Source organism: Pelmatolapia mariae, linkage group LG4 (genome assembly GCF_036321145.2).
Source record: "Pelmatolapia mariae isolate MD_Pm_ZW linkage group LG4, Pm_UMD_F_2, whole genome shotgun sequence".
Lineage (NCBI taxonomy): Eukaryota > Metazoa > Chordata > Actinopteri > Cichliformes > Cichlidae > Pelmatolapia > Pelmatolapia mariae.
In genome coordinates, this window is record NC_086230.1 from 24,298,062 (window position 1) to 24,317,619 (window position 19,558).

Below are 19,558 nucleotides of genomic sequence, written 5' to 3' on the forward strand. Positions count from 1 at the left end.
GTCACTGGTGTATAGTTGCACAGTATACACATCTCTGGTATCTGATACTAATTTCATGCTGCTGTGCTTTCCATAAAAGTTAAAAGAGCAACACATGATTCCTGGAAATGTAATACAAGAAAAGTTGGCACCTCAGGTAAGACCTTAAATAACAGCTGCACAAATAAGATTTAAAATGAGTGTTTTTCACTTATGATTGTTGAAAAATGACAATTTTGGTACAAGAACATAGTAGTAGCTTATATTTAAGAGGTTTATATTCAACTTTTACTGAATGAGCAGAGATGAAAAAGTATCTTGAAGTTTGGAATAATTTCCAGTGTCCTCTCAGATTACGTGCTGAAACTGTTAACAGGAGTGGTTTATCATTTACCATCTTAACAGAGGATTACAAGTCATTGCTGTAGTCAAAAATAACAACAGCTAAGGGACAGAGTTAGGATACCACTCTTGCACTGAGAGGACATTTGTCCGACATATCCAGAGAAGCAGGTGAATTTTGTGTCCTTATATTATTTAATTTCCATAGTTTGATAGAAAATCTTTCAACTTATTTGTTTTGAATTCCCCTATGAAGTTTCAAAAAGAACAGTTCCCACAAATGTAGGGCATTTTAGTCACAAAAACTGACTGTTGTTTGACATTTTCAGAAGTGGAAATCAAAATGAAACCTTGACTAAAGTTTAAAAATTAAAACTTTAATTCTCCAACTGTACAAAATTACAAAAGTTCAACAAATTTCTGATATCGCTTATTATTGGCTATTATTTTACATAATGTAAAGCATGCATAAGATAAAGTCTTTTATGCTCTTCCTGTCTATTAAGTTTACTTTAAGGTGTGATTCACACTTAAATAGCTTGAATATACTGAATGCAATGTTTGATGGAGGGCATAGATTTTTCAGTTGTTTAGGATATTATTTTTTGGCACTGGAAATTGCCTCAAAGGCTACTTTGCTCTCTTAAAGTGATTAAAATCTCCTTTGGATTAGAATTTCAGTTTTGCAAGTATATAATATATTGCCCTACACAGTTTGGACTGAGTTAAACAAATCATGGAAATTACCCAATTTTTGGGGTATTTTTGGTTGTTTGTTTTTAAATGACATGTTTGAACTAATTCCTACTGGTCACTCTATATCAATTTACTTCTCAGGCTTCAAATATATTCCTCCAGTATGCAGTGAAGGAAGAGGATAATTTCAATGCAAAGGATGTACATGGTCTGCAGCGGTTCTTAGGTAGGTGGTATATGTCAAAGTAAAATCCGCAGATGTTACATGGCATGATCAAACTCTTGGCTCTTAGCTTGTTGACCTGGGACTCAGCAATGTCATTGCGCTCTTGAGCTTCTTCCAGCTCATGCTGAACCTTTCTCAGCTTGGGTAGGTAGATGTTGGCATGTTCCTCTTGTAGTTGATGGGAATTAAAATGAGGGCACCCTTATTTATATATTAGGTAATTTAACTTCAGTTTAATTTAATGTTTACTTTTCATATTTCTGCGTTCTCTCTCAGATACTTGTACAGAATAGTATACAGTAGCTTTGTTTTGAGGAGCACTGTAAAAGGGATTTTAATATATTATTATGAGTGTTAAAAACAATCAAACCTGAGGGAAGCAGTCTGACACGGTCACTAGCACCAACCAACTCCTGTTCAGCAACTCTTAATCCTCTCTCTGTCTGCTCCAGAGCAGCTCTCAGCTCCTCAATTTCAGCCATCATGAGACCATTTCTGCGCTCCACCATGGCGACCTGCTCCTTCATGTCTTCCTGTCCTTTGAAAGCATCATCAAGGTGCAAATGGGCATCCTGATAAAGTAAATTAATAAATAAGCAAACCAGTAAGTAAGTAAAGGAACGAAGGAATGAACAATTCTATTTTTAAACAGATGACCAGAAAAAAATTGTCTCTGACAAAAGGATCTACCAGGATCTACCGACTCACCTTGAGCTGTCCTTGGACATTCCTCAGTTGTTTCTGGGCCTCAGCAGCCTGTCTGTTGGCATGGCTCAGCTGAATCTCCATCTCATTCAGGTCTCCCTCCATCTTCTTCTTGACTCTCAGGGCATCATTCCTGCTCCTGACCTCAGCATCAAGAGTGCTCTGCATGGAGTCAATCACCCTCTGGCTGTTCCTCTTGGTGTGCTCCATCTCTTCGTCCTTCTCTGCCAGCTTCCTGTCAATCTCACCTTCAACTTGGTTTAGCTCAAGCTGTTCTTGGCCTCCTCATGCTCCAGAGTGCCTTTTAGAAAGTCATTTTAACAAATACTTGAGTAAATATGTTTTCATTAATTTTAAAGTAAAGTAAATTTCTATGAAATACATTACCTCAGCTTCCTCCAGAGCTGTCTGAATTTCAGACTTCTCGGTCTCAACAGTCTTCTTGGCCTTTTCCAGCTCATGGATGCTCTTTCCTGTCTCACCAATCTGCTCAGTCAGATCTGAGATCTCCTCTACAGAGCAGACACAGCCAAGAGTTAGAGTACTTGGAGCTGACATATACAAATGTTTTTGCTACAACAAAAGCAAGATAAGCATACGCTGCAGGTTCTTATTATCTCTCTTCATGGTCTCCAGTTGATCCAGAGCCTCTTCATAGGAGTTCTTCATCTTGAACAACTCAGTGCTGAGAGAACGAGCCTCCTTTTGGGTTCCTTCCAGCTCTGCCTGGCTTTCCTCATACTTCTGCTTCCATTCTGCCAGGACCTATGTTAATATAGGTTAATTAGTTAGTTGTTATTATTGGTGTATGCCTATTCTGATGATATTGGTTATGTTTAAATCTTTACCTTATCAAAGTTCCTCTGCTTCTTGTCAAGGTTGGCAGCCAGAGCATTAGCTCTCTCCACATCAATCATGAGGTCCTCCACCTCACCCTGCAGCCTCTGCTTGGTCTTCTCGAGTGAGACACACTTGGAGTTCACAGCCTCAATGGATTCCTCAGTCTCCTGCAGGCGCTGGGCAATCTGCAACACTGTCAGCCTGCTTCTTGCGGAGAGCAGTTTCTGGAACTCAGCCTCTCGCTTCGTGTTAAACTCAATCTGAGCAGCTGTTGCTCCACCAGCTTCATTGAGCCTCTTGCTGATCTCTTCAAGCTCCCTGGAGAGGTCGGCTCTCTGCTTCTCTACCTTAGCCCGAGCTGCCCTCTCAGCCTCAATCTCCTCTTCCAGCTCTTCAATATGAGCCTAGTTTGAAGTTTTATATTAACAGAGCTTGTCAATGGGAACTTATATTGTAATTGTTTTTCATAATAATGAATAATATTCATTATGAACGCTGTTCTCTAGTGTTACCTTAAGTTACCTAAAGTATCTTGCTGAGAAGCTGGCTTAATTCCATAAGACAGCTTCTCCATCAAGTTTTTCCTTGATGGAGAAACCAAGAGAGATTTTTTTTTAAGGTAAGTGTCCTCATAAATACTGAGTACATCAGTAATGTCTACAGTATACCCAGTGGTAAATTATAATAGTGCACTGCATGGTTTGTGAATTATTTATTCCAATCAATCTTGATATTAACTTGACAGTGATATAAAGTTGAAAGAGTTTATACTAAGCTCTTGTGTGTCCAAGTCATTTTGACATCACAGCCAGTACTGAGTTTTAAATTTGGAGAAGTCTTGAAATGCCACTGGTGTACTATTACAGGACATAAACACCTCAGCCATCTGAAATAAAATTCAGAGCAAGACTTTGTATTAATGCCAGACAAGTGTTATATATCTCTACTAGGAATAGAGTTTAAGAAGGACTGCCAGCTCAGATAATTCAATACTAGAAAATTGTTTGTTATAAAAAAATGTTAATGTTTTTCTGCAAGGAAAAAATAAACATACAGTTTTTAAATTTTAATTTTGATGTACTGAGTAAGTGATAAATGATGAATGGAAGGAAAAGTCTGGGATCAGAGCCAGAATTACCTTTCATTGCCAAGTTTTGCACAGACTTGTCTTAATGTCTGCTATCTTACCAACAGGTCACAAGGTGCTACCATGGTCAAAAATAAATGCAGCAAAGAGAAGAAGATGTGACTTGTCTTTTGCATAAGAGAAGGATATATTTATAGGACAATATTCAGATATGTTGTTAAGACCATATCCTAACCTGAAAGAGATTTGTCATCTTAAATAGTCTGTTTAATTTCCAAATGTATTTTCCTAAAAAAGCACATGTTTAAAAGTAAGATAAGTTCATTGTAAAATGTTGAGTAAAATAACATATTGTGCATGTTCACTGTGATCCAAGAGTTGGCTAGAATAGCAAGAAAAATGCAGAGTAGACACAAAGATAACAAAACAACCAAAACAGGGAAATTACTTATTTCCTCTGCTTCTTTTAGCTGTGGTATTTTAGAAGAACAGATTACAGACAATGCAGTCTAATGTTTTAGTGTCTTGCTAGGTGTACAGTAGCAAGTGTTTAACCTTACTGATTTTTTGAAATTCTACGATACTGTTACTGTAGTACTATTTTAATGAGCACAGATGAGTCACTTTGGCTTGCACTTCTGGAGAGACACAGTGACATTTCTCTAGAAAGATCTAGCCACTTAAGCTTACTTTTGACTATATCCCATTTATTTTTCTTTAAAAAATTGTTGTATTTGCAAATCCAGACATTAGGTGTCTCTGATACCTTCAACATTCACAAAGTCTTAAACTCTATGGAGAAAAAGCGAAGAGTGACATAAATGGGAGGTTATTGTCACCAAGTACTCTGCCAAAATAAAAGGTCTGAGGACAAATAATGACCTGTATGAGAATGACTATTGGTATTTTGGAGACATGCAACCACTCCCCACGTAATGTTAACCTGTATGCCATTTTAGATATATAACAATTATGGTGAAAGTGTAGGATTGAGTGAATAATACCTTGGTCATACAGCCCTAGAGGCTAGTGGTAACCACCTGTCACTTAACTGGTTGGTCTATTCCCCAACCAGCTGGCAAAAACCTTGTGTTTGCTTTGGCCACTAGCATATTTCTGCTGTCATAATTTGAATCGAAGTGATGGATGTATCCAAAAACACTGTCTACTCTCCGAGCTGTACTGACACTGCCAAAAGTGTAACATAAACTAGAAATGGTGGCAGTTGGCTTCAGAGTTATAGTGGCACTTTATGAAAAATTTTGGCTGAGGTGCAGCTTTTACTTTGAAGGCAAACCTTCTCCATTTCCAATTTCCATCACTCTCTTTCTAGTATTTCTACTGCTGGGCCAGTAGTTAGGAAGTATTCAAAGCATTTTTGTCTGAAGAAGTACAGCTAACTGTGGCAATCTGCTAGCAACCAGTGCAATAACTAGGAGGTTTTTGGTACAGAATCTTCTTTGAATCCAATTTCACCTAGTTAAGCCAACAACCTCACAAAGTGGCTAGAGAAGAAATAATTTATGAACCTTTTTAAAATAAATAAATTTTTTTTAGATAAATGTGTGATTGAGCAAAGTGTGTGTCATGTCATGTGAGAAACCTCTGTAAATGTTAGACATAATTTAATGAAAGCTGTTGTTGAGTGCAAGGTAAGAGATAGGTATTTTCAGGAGTTTGGTAGATCAGCAGGTTGGCACGCTAGAAAAAGAGCACACCATATAGCTAAGGATACAGCAACAAGTGAAGCACTGTAGTTTTATACTACAGGCAAGTGTAAATGGGAAAAAGGCAAGCAAGCCTTGCCCACTTCTTGGAGGAAGTAAGTAAAATTAGTATTACTTATGCCCACACACATGTTAGAAGGACAGACAGGCAGAGCAAGAAGAGGAGTGAAAAGGAGAAGGCAGGTTAATGCCTGAGAGGACAAGAGGAACCATGACATGGATTCACTTAACTCGAACTAAAATAATTAATTAATTGACCAAAAATATTAATAATGAACTTCTGCATAAGGAGAATCTGTATTCACTCATCTAATTGTGTTCCAGAATGCTTGGGCTGCTTTTTGTCAGTCACTTCCCACAATGTCAAACTCAATTCTATCATCCTCACTCAATGTTTCAGCCATTTTCGCGTTCAGTGAGCCAGGTAACCTCTATTCCCTGTAGTTTAAATGTCAGTGCTTTTCTATAATTATGCCTTTGAGACATTCTTATTTACAAAACCCAATGCTGCCCATTTTATCATTATGGGGGGAAATCCTGTTGTACATCCCACCATTGCTGGGACACTATTCTGTTATGTTGCTGAAGTGAAGTTTCATCTCCAAACAGTTTATTAAAGTTTATGGATTTGGTTTGTTGTAAAACTGTGTTTCAATAAAATATGTTGTTCTTTCTCTTTCTCCACTGTAATAACCTAGAGTAATATTAAAAATGCATGTTAGTTGCATCCAATCTTCATTAGCATTTGGATTGAATATAACTACAGACTTTGGTCTAACTTGACAAGGTGTCTTGTCAAGTTAGACTAGTTTCCCTAAATTAACATTTAATCATCAGTTAAATATTCTGTAACTATTTTATTTCCAGTTAGTAGTGTTAATTGAATTTTTTCTACTATAAAATGACACAAAACTGCATATCTCTTTAATGTTGAGTGTGTGTAGGGCTGTTTTAATTTACTTTGACACTATTAACTAAGAACAAAAAAATGAATTATACCTGATCTTTGGTTTTTGAATATTTAAGCAGAGACTGTACAGTTATAATGTATATGATATGCTATAACGTGTTGAATGAAATAAACCAAAACTAAATATGTTAACATACGATCAATGACAAAGGTTTGGATTTCCTTTCTCCCTTCTATGTGTGGTTAAAGGTAAAAAATTATTTTTTATAACATAATCAGCCTGTGCACATATATATGCCTGCGTCACCTTTATATATATATATATATATATATATATATATATATATATATATATATATATATATATATATATATATATATATATATATATATATATATATATATATATATATATATATGTATATATATATATAATCAGCTATAAATCTCTTTACATGTAACATGAGATTTGCTGTGGAGGAGATATCAGATTTTGTGAAGGCAGCATTGGATTTATTTGATGACTCGTCACATTATCAGTTTGGGTAAGCTATATAGTAAGATCGAAAATAGAAAGGAACCAACAACTGTGGCTTTATGTGCCAGCAAGCATCAGCAGGCAGGCATCTGGAGTACAAATAAGGTTGTCAGTGTGCATGTGCAATTTTAATGGGAAGCAGAGTATATTGAGTTTATCTCTATATCCTACAAGTATTAGTAACTTTGATTTAAAGACTTCAGATAGTACACTATTGTACAGCTTTTAATGTAACAGCTTTTAAAAGCCCCAGAAATAAAAAAAAGTATTGTATAACATGTAATTCATTCTTTAAACATGAACAGTTTTGTTTTTCTCCATGATCAGTATAACATGATGTCTGTGTTTACAAACCTGTTAAAAGCATTCATTAATGCTGACAGCATTAAAAAGTCCAAATCAGGCATCTTCAGATTTATTTATTTGTGATCTATGTTTTACTGAATTTGTGCTAATATTTAGCTTACAGGGAGAGCTTTTAACTACTTAAAGACTGTAAATGGTATACTGTTGTAGCGACACATATTTAATGTAACTGATACAATGTGATTTATGGCATTAGTGGGCAGAATTTATAAAACTCCATCCAGAAATTTATAATCTGTGTCATATTATCTAGTGTGTATAGATTAATATAAACTAATTTAAACCATGTAGGCCTACAGCTCTGTTCTTCTCAAATATATGATACTGAAAGTATTTCTTTAATATTTAATTATTATCTTATTTGTTTAAATGATATGACAGTGGGAATTGTCATTCTAAATGGACATTTTGCTTATTATAGAGCATTTATGTTTAAATAATCTTAGGTTATGTAAGATATAGATAGAGATTCAGTAATGTATATACCTTTACATATTGTACATATATTTATTACTTTTTAGATTAGCCATTTTTATATTTTGCTTGTTTTACATTATTGTATTTTGCACAACTCTGTTGCTTGTGAAGCTCGCACACAAGAATTTCACTCACATGTACTGTACCAGTGTACCTGCACATGTGATGTGACAATAAAAGTGATTTGATTTGATTTGATTTGATTTGATATGGTTTCTTTAGTTAAAGCTAACCCTGCTAGCACTGATACTGAAAGCTAGGATGGATGCTAAGCAGAGGCGCTGTCCTCATTTGCTAAATGATGATTTTTCTGAAGAAACTACAGTGTTGAATATTATATTTTCCAATGTGACATTTGTAAAATAAAGAAAAAATTATACTGATTACATGTAATGAAATCATAGGAAAGAGTTTATTGAATTAATACATTGTAAACAGACAATTTAGCAGCTGTTTCATATTTTATGAACGCTGACAAAAGGTTCCAAATAGATGTCTCTTACTCAGCACTTTCACCCTAGAAAAAAAAATAATTAAAAAAATCCAATTATTCAACACATATTAACATTTTACAGTTTATCCCACGTGAATTTGCAGAAGGACATAAACTAAATTCTATCAGTGTATACCAAATTAAAAAAAAATAATATGATATAAAAGATAATCTATCTAAAGACAACTAATTTAAAATGGGATCAGATGAATTACCTTTCCAACATCACGGCTCTTGGCTCTCAGTTTGTTGACCTGAGATTCAGCAATGTCAGCACGCTCCTGAGCTTCCTCCATCTCATGCTGGACCTTTCTCAGTCTGGACATGTGGGTGTTGGCCTGTTCTTCCTGTTCAGTATTACAGTATGTTGGATTTTTAAAAAAATATCTGATCATTCATGAGAGCTATATTTACATGATTAACCATCTTTCAATATTTAAGGTCACAAAACATTTTACTCACAGCCTCCTCAGCCTGTCTCTTGTAAGCCTTGACTTTGAGCTGCAGCTTGTCCACCAGATCCTGAAGTCTGACCAAATTCTTCTTGTCCTCCTCAGTCTGCATAAACAACAAACTGTTACTGCCGGCCTAAGAAGAAAGAATTTAGGAACTTAAATGTAATAAATATTTAGGTAAATGTGTAATCACCTGATAGGTGAGCTCCTTCACTCTCCTCTCATATTTGCGGACTCCTTTAACAGCATCAGCTCCACGTCTCTGCTCAGCTTCAACTTCAGTTTCCAGTTCACGGACCTTTAATGCCATGATAAATAATCAGCTTATAAATGTTAAGAGTACAGAGGGAAAAAAAGGGTGGAGTTCATATGATGGAATCAAAGTGTTTATTTAATACTTGAATAATAACTCAAGAATATATGCAGTCCATACCCTGGACTCCAGTTTCTGGAGCTGCTTCTTGCCACCCTTCATGGCGAGGTTCTCTGCCTCATCCAGACGGTGCTGCAGGTCCTTGACTGTGACCTCCAGGTTCTTCTTCATCCTCTCCAGGTGAGCACTGGTGTCCTGCTCCTTCTTCAGCTCTTCAGCCATCATGGCAGCCTGAAATTATGGGTGGTGTTGGGATTATTGATCAAGCATGAACAAGAATTTTGAAAAGACAAGAAGGCTTGTAAAGTACTAACTTACATCAGTGATAGCCTTTTTGGCCTTCTCCTCAGCATTTCTTGCTTCTTGAACTGCATCATCCACCTCACCCTGAACCTGGACAAGGTCAGCCTCCAGCTTCTTCTTGGTGTTCAAAAGACTGGTGTTCTGAATAAAAAAGAAACAGTTTTAATGATGTGATTCTCACTCTCTGATGTCTCAAAGTTCTTGTAAAGTAATGAATACTAACCTGAGAGTGAAGTAGTCCAACACGCTCGCTAGCATCAACCAACTCCTGCTCAGCTACTTTGCGTCCTCTCTCTGTCTGCTCCAGAGCGGCTCTCAGCTCCTCAATCTCAGCCACCATCAGACCATTTCTGCGCTCCACCATGGCGACCTGCTCCTTCATGTCTTCCTGTCCTCTGATTGCGTCATCCAGGTGCAGTTGGGCATCCTGATGAAACAAACAAACAAAAGATATTATCATTGTATGCTTTTAGGTTAATAAAAAACACACATACACACAAATGATCTACCAACTCACCTTGAGCTGTCCTTGGACATTCCTCAGTTGTTTCTGGGCCTCAGCAGCCTGTCTGTTGGCATGGCTCAGCTGAATCTCCATCTCATTCAGGTCTCCCTCCATCTTCTTCTTGACTCTCAGGGCATCATTCCTGCTCCTGACCTCAGCATCAAGAGTGCTCTGCATGGAGTCAATCACCCTCTGGCTGTTCCTCTTGATCTGCTCCATCTCCTCGTCCTTCTCTGCCAGCTTCCTGTCAATCTCACCTTTCACCTGGTTTAGCTCAAGCTGAACACGAAGGATCTTGGCCTCCTCGTGCTCCAGAGTTCCCTTTAAATGATTTAAAGAGTTATGTAAAAAAAATGTTATTGCAACATAAACTGGAGAAGGGATACTTTTATAAATTTAATTACAGACAAAGTACATTTTTATTAAATACATTACCTCAGCTTCCTCCAGAGCTGTCTGAATTTCAGACTTCTCAGTCTCAACAGTCTTCTTGGCCTTTTCCAGCTCATGGATGCTCTTTCCTGTCTCACCAATCTGCTCAGTCAGATCTGAGATCTCCTCTACAGAGCAAACACAGCCAAGAGTTAGAGTACTTGGAGCTGATATGTGCAAATGTTTTTGTTACAACAAAAGCTGTAAATGAATATAAATATTAGAATCATATCCATATGATCTATAGCAAGATAAGCATACGCTGCAGGTTCTTGTTCTCTCTCTTCATGGTCTCAAGATGATCCAGAGCCTCTTCATAGGAGTTCTTCATCTTGAACAACTCAGTGCTGAGAGAACGAGCCTCCTTTTGGGCTCCTTCCAGCTCTGCCTGGCTCTCCTCATACTTCTGCTTCCATTCTGCCAGGACCTATGTTTATATAGGTTAATTAGTTAGTTGTTATTGTGGGTGTATGTTTATTCTTATTATATTAGTTATATTTAAATCTTTACCTTATCAAAGTTCCTCTGCTTCTTGTCAAGGTTGGCAGCCAGAGCATTAGCTCTCTCCACATCAATCATGAGGTCCTCCACCTCACCCTGCAGCCTCTGCTTGGTCTTCTCCAGTGAGGCACACTTGGAGTTCACAGCCTCAATGGATTCCTCAGCCTCCTGCAGGCGCTGGGCAAGCTTTTTCCTATTGTTTAAAGAATTTTGTTTTGATTAAGTCTGAATTGGTTGGTTTTAAGTCTGAAAACAAATTTAAACAATGAAAGTATTGTGACTTACTTGGCCTCCTCCAGCTCCTCGGTGCGCTGAATAGCATCAGTCTCATATTTGGATCGCCACTGAGCCACCTCACTGTTGGCCTTGGACATTCCTCGCTGCAGCTCAGCCTTGGCCTCCTGCTCCTCCTCAAACTGCTCTCTGAGCAGATCACAGTCATGACGTGCTGATTGAACAGCATGAGCCAGGGCGTTCTTGGCCTGTTGAACAGACAATCAATGTCAGATGAACAACTTCAATGTTTAAATCAATTTTAAAGTCTAATGCTGAGAGGATGAGAAATTTAAATGGTAACAACTAGGCACCAAATTAGAGGACAGTCCAACTGATTTAAAACTTATGTGTTTAAATTAGTAAGTGCTATGATATAAAAGAATACAGAAAATAGTTCAGACCTTCACTTCCTCCTCAACGTGTCTCTTCAGCTCCTCAATCTGCTGAGTGAAGGCCTGCTTGCCCCTTGTGAGCTGAGAAATGAGAGCTTCTTTCTCCTCAAGCTGGCGACTAAACTCACCTGTAATTAACACACATGTATTAACCCTAGTTTGTTTAATTTCATCCACTGATTGATGGTAGTTTTAGGTCAACTCAATGTGAATAATTTCCAGAGACAGTTTTTTTCCCTTACCATTCTCTGTCTGAAGTCTCGCCTTCTGGGCATTAATGTCATTCAGCTGACGAACATTTTCATCATTTTTAGCTTTAAGTTCACTTAGTTGATCCTCAAGAGTCCTGCACATTTTCTCCAAGTTGCCCTGTCAAAGCGGTTAACATTTTTATTTAGAAAAAAGACTGATTGCAAACAGTTATACAAATTCAAATTTTTACATTTTTAAAATCTCATGCTATCTTACGTTATGTTAATCTTTTCTTATTTCAACAGTCATTCATACACAGGAGTGTTAGTAATAATAACATGATTACATCTATGAATATCTGCTTTTAAAGGTCTTGAAATGTGAAAAAGCAAAGTCTGTTTTCTATAAACAACGGCCACACCTTTGCTTTAGAGACTGCCTCCATGTTGCTAGAGAGGTCATCAATCTCCATCTTGTACTCGCTCTTCTCTTTCTCCAGCTTCTGTTTGACACGCTGGAGGTTGTCAATCTGCTCTCCGAGCTCTGCAACAGTGTCAGCCTGCTTCTTACGGAGAGCTGCTGCAGTAGCTTCATGCTGCAGAGTTGATTCTTCAAGATCACGACGCAGTTTCTGGAACTCAGCCTCTCGCTTCTTGTTCATCTCAATCTGAGCAGCTGTTGCTCCACCAGCTTCCTCGAGCCTCTCGCTGATCTCTTCAAGCTCCCTGGAGAGGTCGGCTCTCTGCTTCTCTACCTTAGCCCGAGCTGCCCTCTCAGCCTCAATCTCCTCTTCCAGCTCTTCAATACGAGCCTTTAGGGTAATAACACCACAAAGACTTACTGAGTTGACATGTTTTAGTTTCACTGAACATAATATTTACCTAAAATAATGGTACCTGGAGTTCTTTGATCTTCTTCTGAAGCTGAGCACCAAGAGACTGCTCATCCTCAATCTTGCCAAGAAGTTGGCTGATTTCAAAGTCTTTCCTTGATGGAGAAACCAAGAGATTTTAATTGTCACAGTCTGTATGATTGTGTGAAAATTGAATTATTAATAACAGCAAACAAAATCCTACTTCTTGATTTTCTCATCAGACTGCTGCTTGTCATTCTCCAGATCCATTATGGATTCCTGGGCCAGTTTCAGATCTCCCTCCAGCTTCCTCTTGGCTCTCTCAAGGTCCATGCGGAGCTTCTTCTCTTGCTCCAGTGAACCCTCAAGCTATAAAATCATGTCAGTTGATTCAAGTGGTTTGAAAGACAATGATTCACTAACAAGCATTCATTCATAAAAACACAATCACCATCCATTAAAGTGTTTTCTTACATCATCAACTTGCTGTTCCAGTTTTGTCTTGGACTTGGTCAGAGTGTTGACTTTGTCTTCCTCTGCCTGGAGATCATCCAGTGTTTGCTGATGGGCCTCTTGTAAGGCTTTCTTCTCCTTAGTTAACTTGGCAATTGACTCATCTTGAGATGCCATCTCCTCTGTCAGGTTTTTCACCTAAAATAAATAATACATTTGAATTCCCCATCAAAGTTAACAAATTAAAATGGCAAAATAAGACATTACAGCATATAAACATATTATGCTTTTGTATTTTAGTGAACACTACAATCAATACGAACTGACCTTGTTTTCTGTGGCATGTTTCTCCTTTTCCACTTTGGCCAAGGTGAGCTCCAAGTCATCAATGTCCTTCTTTAGCTCAGAGCATTCATCCTCCAGCTTCCTCTTCTTAGCAGTCAGCTCAGCATTGATTTCCTCTTCATCCTCCAGTCTCTCACTTGTCTCTTTGAGTTTGGCCTCGAGCTGGATCTTGCTCTTAATGAGCCCCTCACACCTTTCTTCAGCATCAGAGAGATTCTCAACTTCCTACAGTACACATTGAACACACAATAATATCATTCATCGTCAGTGTACCATGTATTATGTATATTGTGATTTGCTGTTTTTTAAAACTCCATTTCGCTTATGGCAGATGTATAGATGTCACATTACTGCACTTAGTTTTGTTTGTTACTTACTGCAGCCACTTGAAGTTGCAGGTCATTCTTCTCCTGCAGCAGGGCGACCATCTTCTCCTCCAGTTCCTTCTTCTTGGCCAGAGCAGTAGCCAGGTCTGTCTGCATCTTTTCATAGTTCTCCTTCATGTTCTGCAACTCCTTCTCAGTCTCAGCACTCTTCAGAAGAGGCTTGATCTTAAAGTACAGTTTCAGCCATGGCCAGTTCTTGACATTCATGAAAGAACGGATGTTGTACTGGATGGCGAAGATAGATTCTCTAAAAACCAAACATGACGGTATCACTTTTAGTATTGTGGGATCTTATTGTAAGGAAGACTATACAAAAGACAGCAGAGTTTAGTATGATAATGTTACCTCCTCTCCATCATCTTCACAAACTCTTTCCTCATGACGTATCCTCTGCAGAGAGCCTGAGTCATGGTCACCAGCTCAGCCAGTTTCTCATCTCTCATCTCCTCAAGAGTGCCCAGCAGACCAGCTTTGAAGAACACCTATTTAATCATTGAAAGCATAAGTACAAGCGCAGATGAATAGTGTTTTTTTTTATGTCTATTAATATAATGAAGTGTACCTTTGTGTGCCCAAACTTGTACTGTGTGTGATCCACATCAATGGAGCCAAGCAGCTTCTCTGAAGCTTTCTTGTTGTCAATGAACTGTCCCTCAGGGATGACGCTGGCATTCAACACTTTGTATCTTCAAGAGAGAATCAGGTTGTTACTTAGATTTTTCTTCCATCATATTCAAGTTTGTCTTTTACATCGACAATGAAACCATTTCTGCTTTCCAATATTGTTATGCTGTCACCTCTGCTTGAAGTCACCATAGAGGATTCTGCTGGGGAAACCCTTTCTGCAGATTCTGATGCCCTCCAGTACACCGTTACACCTCAGCTGGTGGATGACCAGGGAGTTCTCCATAAGACCTGAGAGTCAGAAATTTATTTTTTTCCAAAACCTTTTCTTAATATCACTCTGCAATGTTTTGTACATTTAATAAGACTGTGGGCTTTTTACCTGGGGTCTTTGTCTCATTGGGAATCAGGCAACGGACAAAGTGAGGATGAGTGCTTCTTAAGTTGGTCATCAGCTTGGCCAGGTTCTCCTGTAGATCAACATCATTAGGCTAAAATATTTATATATAAGCTTTTAAACTTTTTAATAATATAAATCTATACATACTCTGAAAAGCGCAGAGACAGTCTGGAAGGAACCACCCTTCTTCTTACCACCCTTCTTGCCACCACCACCAGCAGCCTCTGTTTTCATAAACATTGAATTTAAAAAGTGGGAATGGAGAAATGCTTAAAAGTGCAGTCTTTTAATAACTAAATGTAGTCTCCAGAACAGTAATTTATTTACATTATTTTTATCTGAGTGAGTTTCATATTTCTGAGTATAAAAGATGTGCGTCATCTAGAATTTCAATATACATTTATTGATTACTACCCTTAAAGCTAATAATACAAATTTACCAATTGTATTAATTTTGCTCTCTTTCTTGTAGGTAAAATTTGAAATTTCTATTATAATTGTATATTCAAAACTTTATGTATTACATATTTGTATTATTCAAATATGCATGCATATGCATATGTAAATCATCTATACTGGATACTTGTTTTGTGATTACTCAGATCATCTTTGTTTCTTACCCTCTGCTGAGGCATGGGCTGCATACAGGAAGCACAGCAGTTTGTTTGAAGACTTCTGGTAGAGCTGCACAACGGAGTCATTCAGTGGGTCCTTGTTCTTGTCCAGCCAGCCAGTGATATTGTAGTCCACTGTACCAGCATAGTGAACCAGAGCGAAGTGTGCCTCAGCCTTGCCCTTTGCAGGCTTTGGCTTCTCAAATGCCTTGGTCTTGCCAAGATGCTGATCGTGCAGCTTGTTCTTGAACGTTGTGTCAGAGGCCTTGGGGAACATGCACTCCTCTTCAAGGATGGAGAAGATGCCCATTGGCTGAGAAAATGTCACATATCATATTAAAATTTCAACAGAGGTAACATATGCACCCACATGTACATTTCTTCCTGAGCAGCTGTTTACCTTCTCAATAAGCTCAATGCAGGCAGCCAAGTCCATACCAAAGTCAATGAACTCCCATTGAATGCCTTCTTTCTTGTACTCCTCTTGCTCCAGAACAAACATGTGATGGTTGAAAAACTGTTGCAGTTTCTCATTGGTGAAGTTGATGCAGAGTTGCTCCAAGCTGTTGAACTGTAATAGTACAAACATGTCTAATTTCATGGCAATACAGTGTTTAACATTTAAGAAATGTGGTGAAATGTCTAAAGTACTCACATCGAAGATCTCAAATCCAGCGATATCCAGCACACCAATGAAGAACTGTCTGGGCTGCTTTGTGTCCAGCATCTCATTGATACGGATAACCATCCACAAGAACATTTTCTCATAGACAGATTTGCACAGAGCCGAGACAGCATTGTTGACCTGGCGAACAAGAGTTTATAAAAATTCAAAACCATATAAATACAGCTATAATGTTTATAATTATCATATGATATTATGAGGCTTTTTTATTAATTACCTGTGGGACGGTCTGACCTTTGGTCACCATCTCATTGCCAACCTTGACTCTTGGGTAGCACAAAGCTTTCAGCATATCAGCCGAGTTCAGGCCCATGAGGTACGCAATCTTGTCAGCCACTGTTGGATTGGAGTATAATACCTAATTAATATGCAGTATTTCAAGTATTTGTAAATTATAGAAAATTTTCACAATAAAAATTATATTATTTTCTCAATTACCCTCAGTGCCATCAGGTTCAGCCTGCTCCTCACGCTGCTTCTGCTTGAATTTCATGTTGCCATGATGCATCACAGCACCAGTCAGCTTGTAGATGTTTATCTTCTCATCAGCAGTAAAGCCCAAGATGTCAATAGCAGTCTGAAGCACACAAGGACAAAATTAACAATTACTTTTTAAAAGAAAAAAATAATCCAAATCCAAAGCCAAATGTGATTTTACATCTGTTGCAATGAACTCCTCCACATCATTGATGCTCTTGACAGTGATTTCTCCCTGACTGATCATTGGATAGTCATAGGGGTTAGTTGTGATCAGAAGAGCCTCTGAAAGGAGAAATTAAATTTGTGAGATTTTGTTGAGATCTGGTATTTAATGCATTGAAAATTTAAATTTAGGTGTCCTGTCAACATACCCAGAAGCTCAGGCTTGTGGCCTGTCATCAGCTGATAGAAGATATGGTAGCTCCTCTCAGCAGACAACTGGAAGGTGACACGGGACTTCTCCAGCAGATCTAAGGAAAACAGATTAATTTTGACACTGTAGACATTGACTTCACTGACAAACACATTAAGCTCAAGCGTATTTCTAGATATATCAGTCTGATTCTCACTCCCCAGTGTTTAATAAATTTAAGTGACTAATTAAATACAATTTCTATCACAGATAATGGTTATCTGCACTGTGGTTCAAACTTACATGTTTCAATATCAGCTGAAGCCAGCTTGCCAGTTGTGCCAAAGTGAATCCTGATGAATTTACCCTAGAGAGGCAGATCTTTATTAATATTGCCTTTCATGAGAACAAGTAGTAAATATTTTATCTATTTACATTAATTCTGCCTTAATAACTTACAAAACGAGAGGAGTTGTCATTCCTCACAGTCTTGGCATTACCGTAGGCCTCCAACAGAGGGTTGGCAGCAACAATCTGATCCTCAAGAGAGCCCTGCAAGAATATATTGTGTTTATGTGAGCTGATCTTCCAAAATCTATTTTCTTTTCTGTCACAAAGACTTTGATGCTGAATAAAGAATCTACCTGCATTTTGCCAGATGTTTGCTCAGCCTTCTTACCACCAAGAGCTGCAATTGTTGCAAAGTACTGGATGACACGTTTGGTGTTGACAGTCTTTCCTGCACCAGATTCTCCACTGGGGTTTATGGGACACATTGTTAAATTTAAGCTTCAGTAACTTAAAGTTTTTATAGATTTTGCATACAGTTTGTATTATACTCACGTAATCAGGACAGACTGGTTCTCACGATCTAAAAGAAAGAGTTCTGCTGCATCATCGATTCATCATCAACGATTAAATGCCAACTGTCTTTAATTTGCATTTAAAAGCTTTAATAGGGAATTGAACTTACCAGTGAGCATGAACTGATAGGCATTGTCAGAGATGGAGAAGATGTGGGGTGGAGCCTCAATCCTCTTCTTTCCTCTGTATGCTGCTACACATGTAGCATCATACACAGGAAGCCACTTGTAGGGATTGACGACAACGCAGAACAACCCAGAGTAGGTCTGTATCATAGAGAATAAATATCATTTAAACATTTACAGATCAGCATGATATTTTCCTTTCACACACAGCAACGTGAAAACTTACGTAGATCATCCATGATGCATAACGCTCTTTGAGGTTATACAACACAGATGGCTCATTAAGGTGGGTCATCATGGCCATGTCCTCCATCTTATCAAACTTTGGAGGGTTCCTGGGGTGGATGTCATCCTCCTTTACAGTGACCGTCTAAATAGATTTTAATGATCCATCAGACAACATCATCTTTCACAGTTCGGCACTATATATTTAACAAATAGATAAAGTACATAAATAATTCATCTACCTTTCCTCCGTCTGTCTCAACAGTGGCTTTACCACCCTCCTTCTTGACAAGTTTGCCCTTGACATACATCTCATCAGGATCAGTCACAAAGTAGGCCGTCTTGGCATCAAATGGAGCAGTCTGGGCCTCAATCCTCTCCTTTTCTGGCTTCCGGAGGTAAATGGCCGCTGGGCCATACTGCTCCATCTCCGCGTCTGTGCTCATGGTGGCACTTTAATGAAGACTGAAAATATGACCAAGTGAAACATAAATCATATATTTAGTACACCCATAATTAATTTCCTTTGTTTTAGATTTATGGAATTTACCTCAGGTGATGCAAATAGAAACTCCTTAATACCCCGTGTACGTCAAGGTGCTATAAAATATGGTAAAAGGTAGATGAGTGTAAGTTTTACATTGTTTTGTAAGTGTTTTAAAGATTCAAGCAATCTATTACAAACCAAAAGAAATTGTGGAGTGAGTAAAATAATATAAGTAACTGAACACTAATGCGTGCAATACATCATTTAATTAACAATTAGAATAATCGACAATGACATATTAGATGACTCTTTTACTGTACTCACCCGCCTTGGATGCCTGTCAGTTAGAGCAAACGCTCAGAGCGGCTGCTTTTATACACAACAGCTCTGCCTCCTCAGCATTTGCGCTCTCCTCAATTTGGTCAGGAATGTCTGACACCTACGTGCTCGATATAGTAAAAAAGAAGTTAATTATCATGTTTGATTTTTCTACATATATATGTAGGATTTTACAAAGCTTTATGAAAAGCACACACAGACAAGCACACACATATATATAGTTTACAGACATACAAATATGTATATTTACAAATATATATATACTATACTACTTTATACTTTAATATATATGTATGTGTATATATATATATATATATATATATATATATATATATATATATATATATATATGTATATATTTTAGGTGTATTCTATATACTTTATTTCATTAAGGGACAGTTTATGGCTGTGTATAACAATATACACTTAAGTACAATCTCACATATTAGTTACATTATGCTTAAATTGCTGATTTTTTTTCTTTTTGAGTAACTCCAATCCTTCTTTTGAA

General features: G+C 37.8%; 1 protein-coding gene and 1 pseudogene across 1 annotated transcript; both read right to left on the reverse strand.

Annotated features, from left to right (window-relative positions):
* Window positions 1-1,154: 1,154 nt before the first annotated feature.
* On the reverse strand, window positions 1,155-4,000 carry LOC134626769 (myosin heavy chain, fast skeletal muscle-like; annotated as a pseudogene).
* Window positions 4,001-8,301: 4,301 nt separating this feature from the next.
* Window positions 8,302-18,667, reverse strand: LOC134626310 (myosin heavy chain, fast skeletal muscle-like). The gene is made up of 39 exons (XM_063472021.1): window positions 18,464-18,667; window positions 18,223-18,366; window positions 17,981-18,137; window positions 17,851-17,878; window positions 17,652-17,763; window positions 17,467-17,559; window positions 17,311-17,374; window positions 17,027-17,125; window positions 16,834-16,937; window positions 16,614-16,752; window positions 16,393-16,511; window positions 16,146-16,295; window positions 15,891-16,061; window positions 15,497-15,803; window positions 15,024-15,100; window positions 14,859-14,946; window positions 14,650-14,767; window positions 14,415-14,538; window positions 14,198-14,334; window positions 13,844-14,099; window positions 13,449-13,691; window positions 13,143-13,319; window positions 12,892-13,037; window positions 12,712-12,802; window positions 12,237-12,626; window positions 11,866-11,992; window positions 11,633-11,751; window positions 11,241-11,437; window positions 10,965-11,148; window positions 10,716-10,881; window positions 10,458-10,582; window positions 10,035-10,343; window positions 9,741-9,944; window positions 9,533-9,658; window positions 9,275-9,445; window positions 9,035-9,139; window positions 8,849-8,944; window positions 8,602-8,733; window positions 8,302-8,410 (listed from the first exon to the last, which is right to left on the reverse strand). Exons 1-39 carry the CDS (start codon window positions 18,665-18,667, stop codon window positions 8,393-8,395), a joined length of 5,817 nt encoding a protein of 1,938 aa, XP_063328091.1. The 3' UTR covers window positions 8,302-8,392.
* Between the last annotated feature and the right edge of the window lie 891 nt (window positions 18,668-19,558).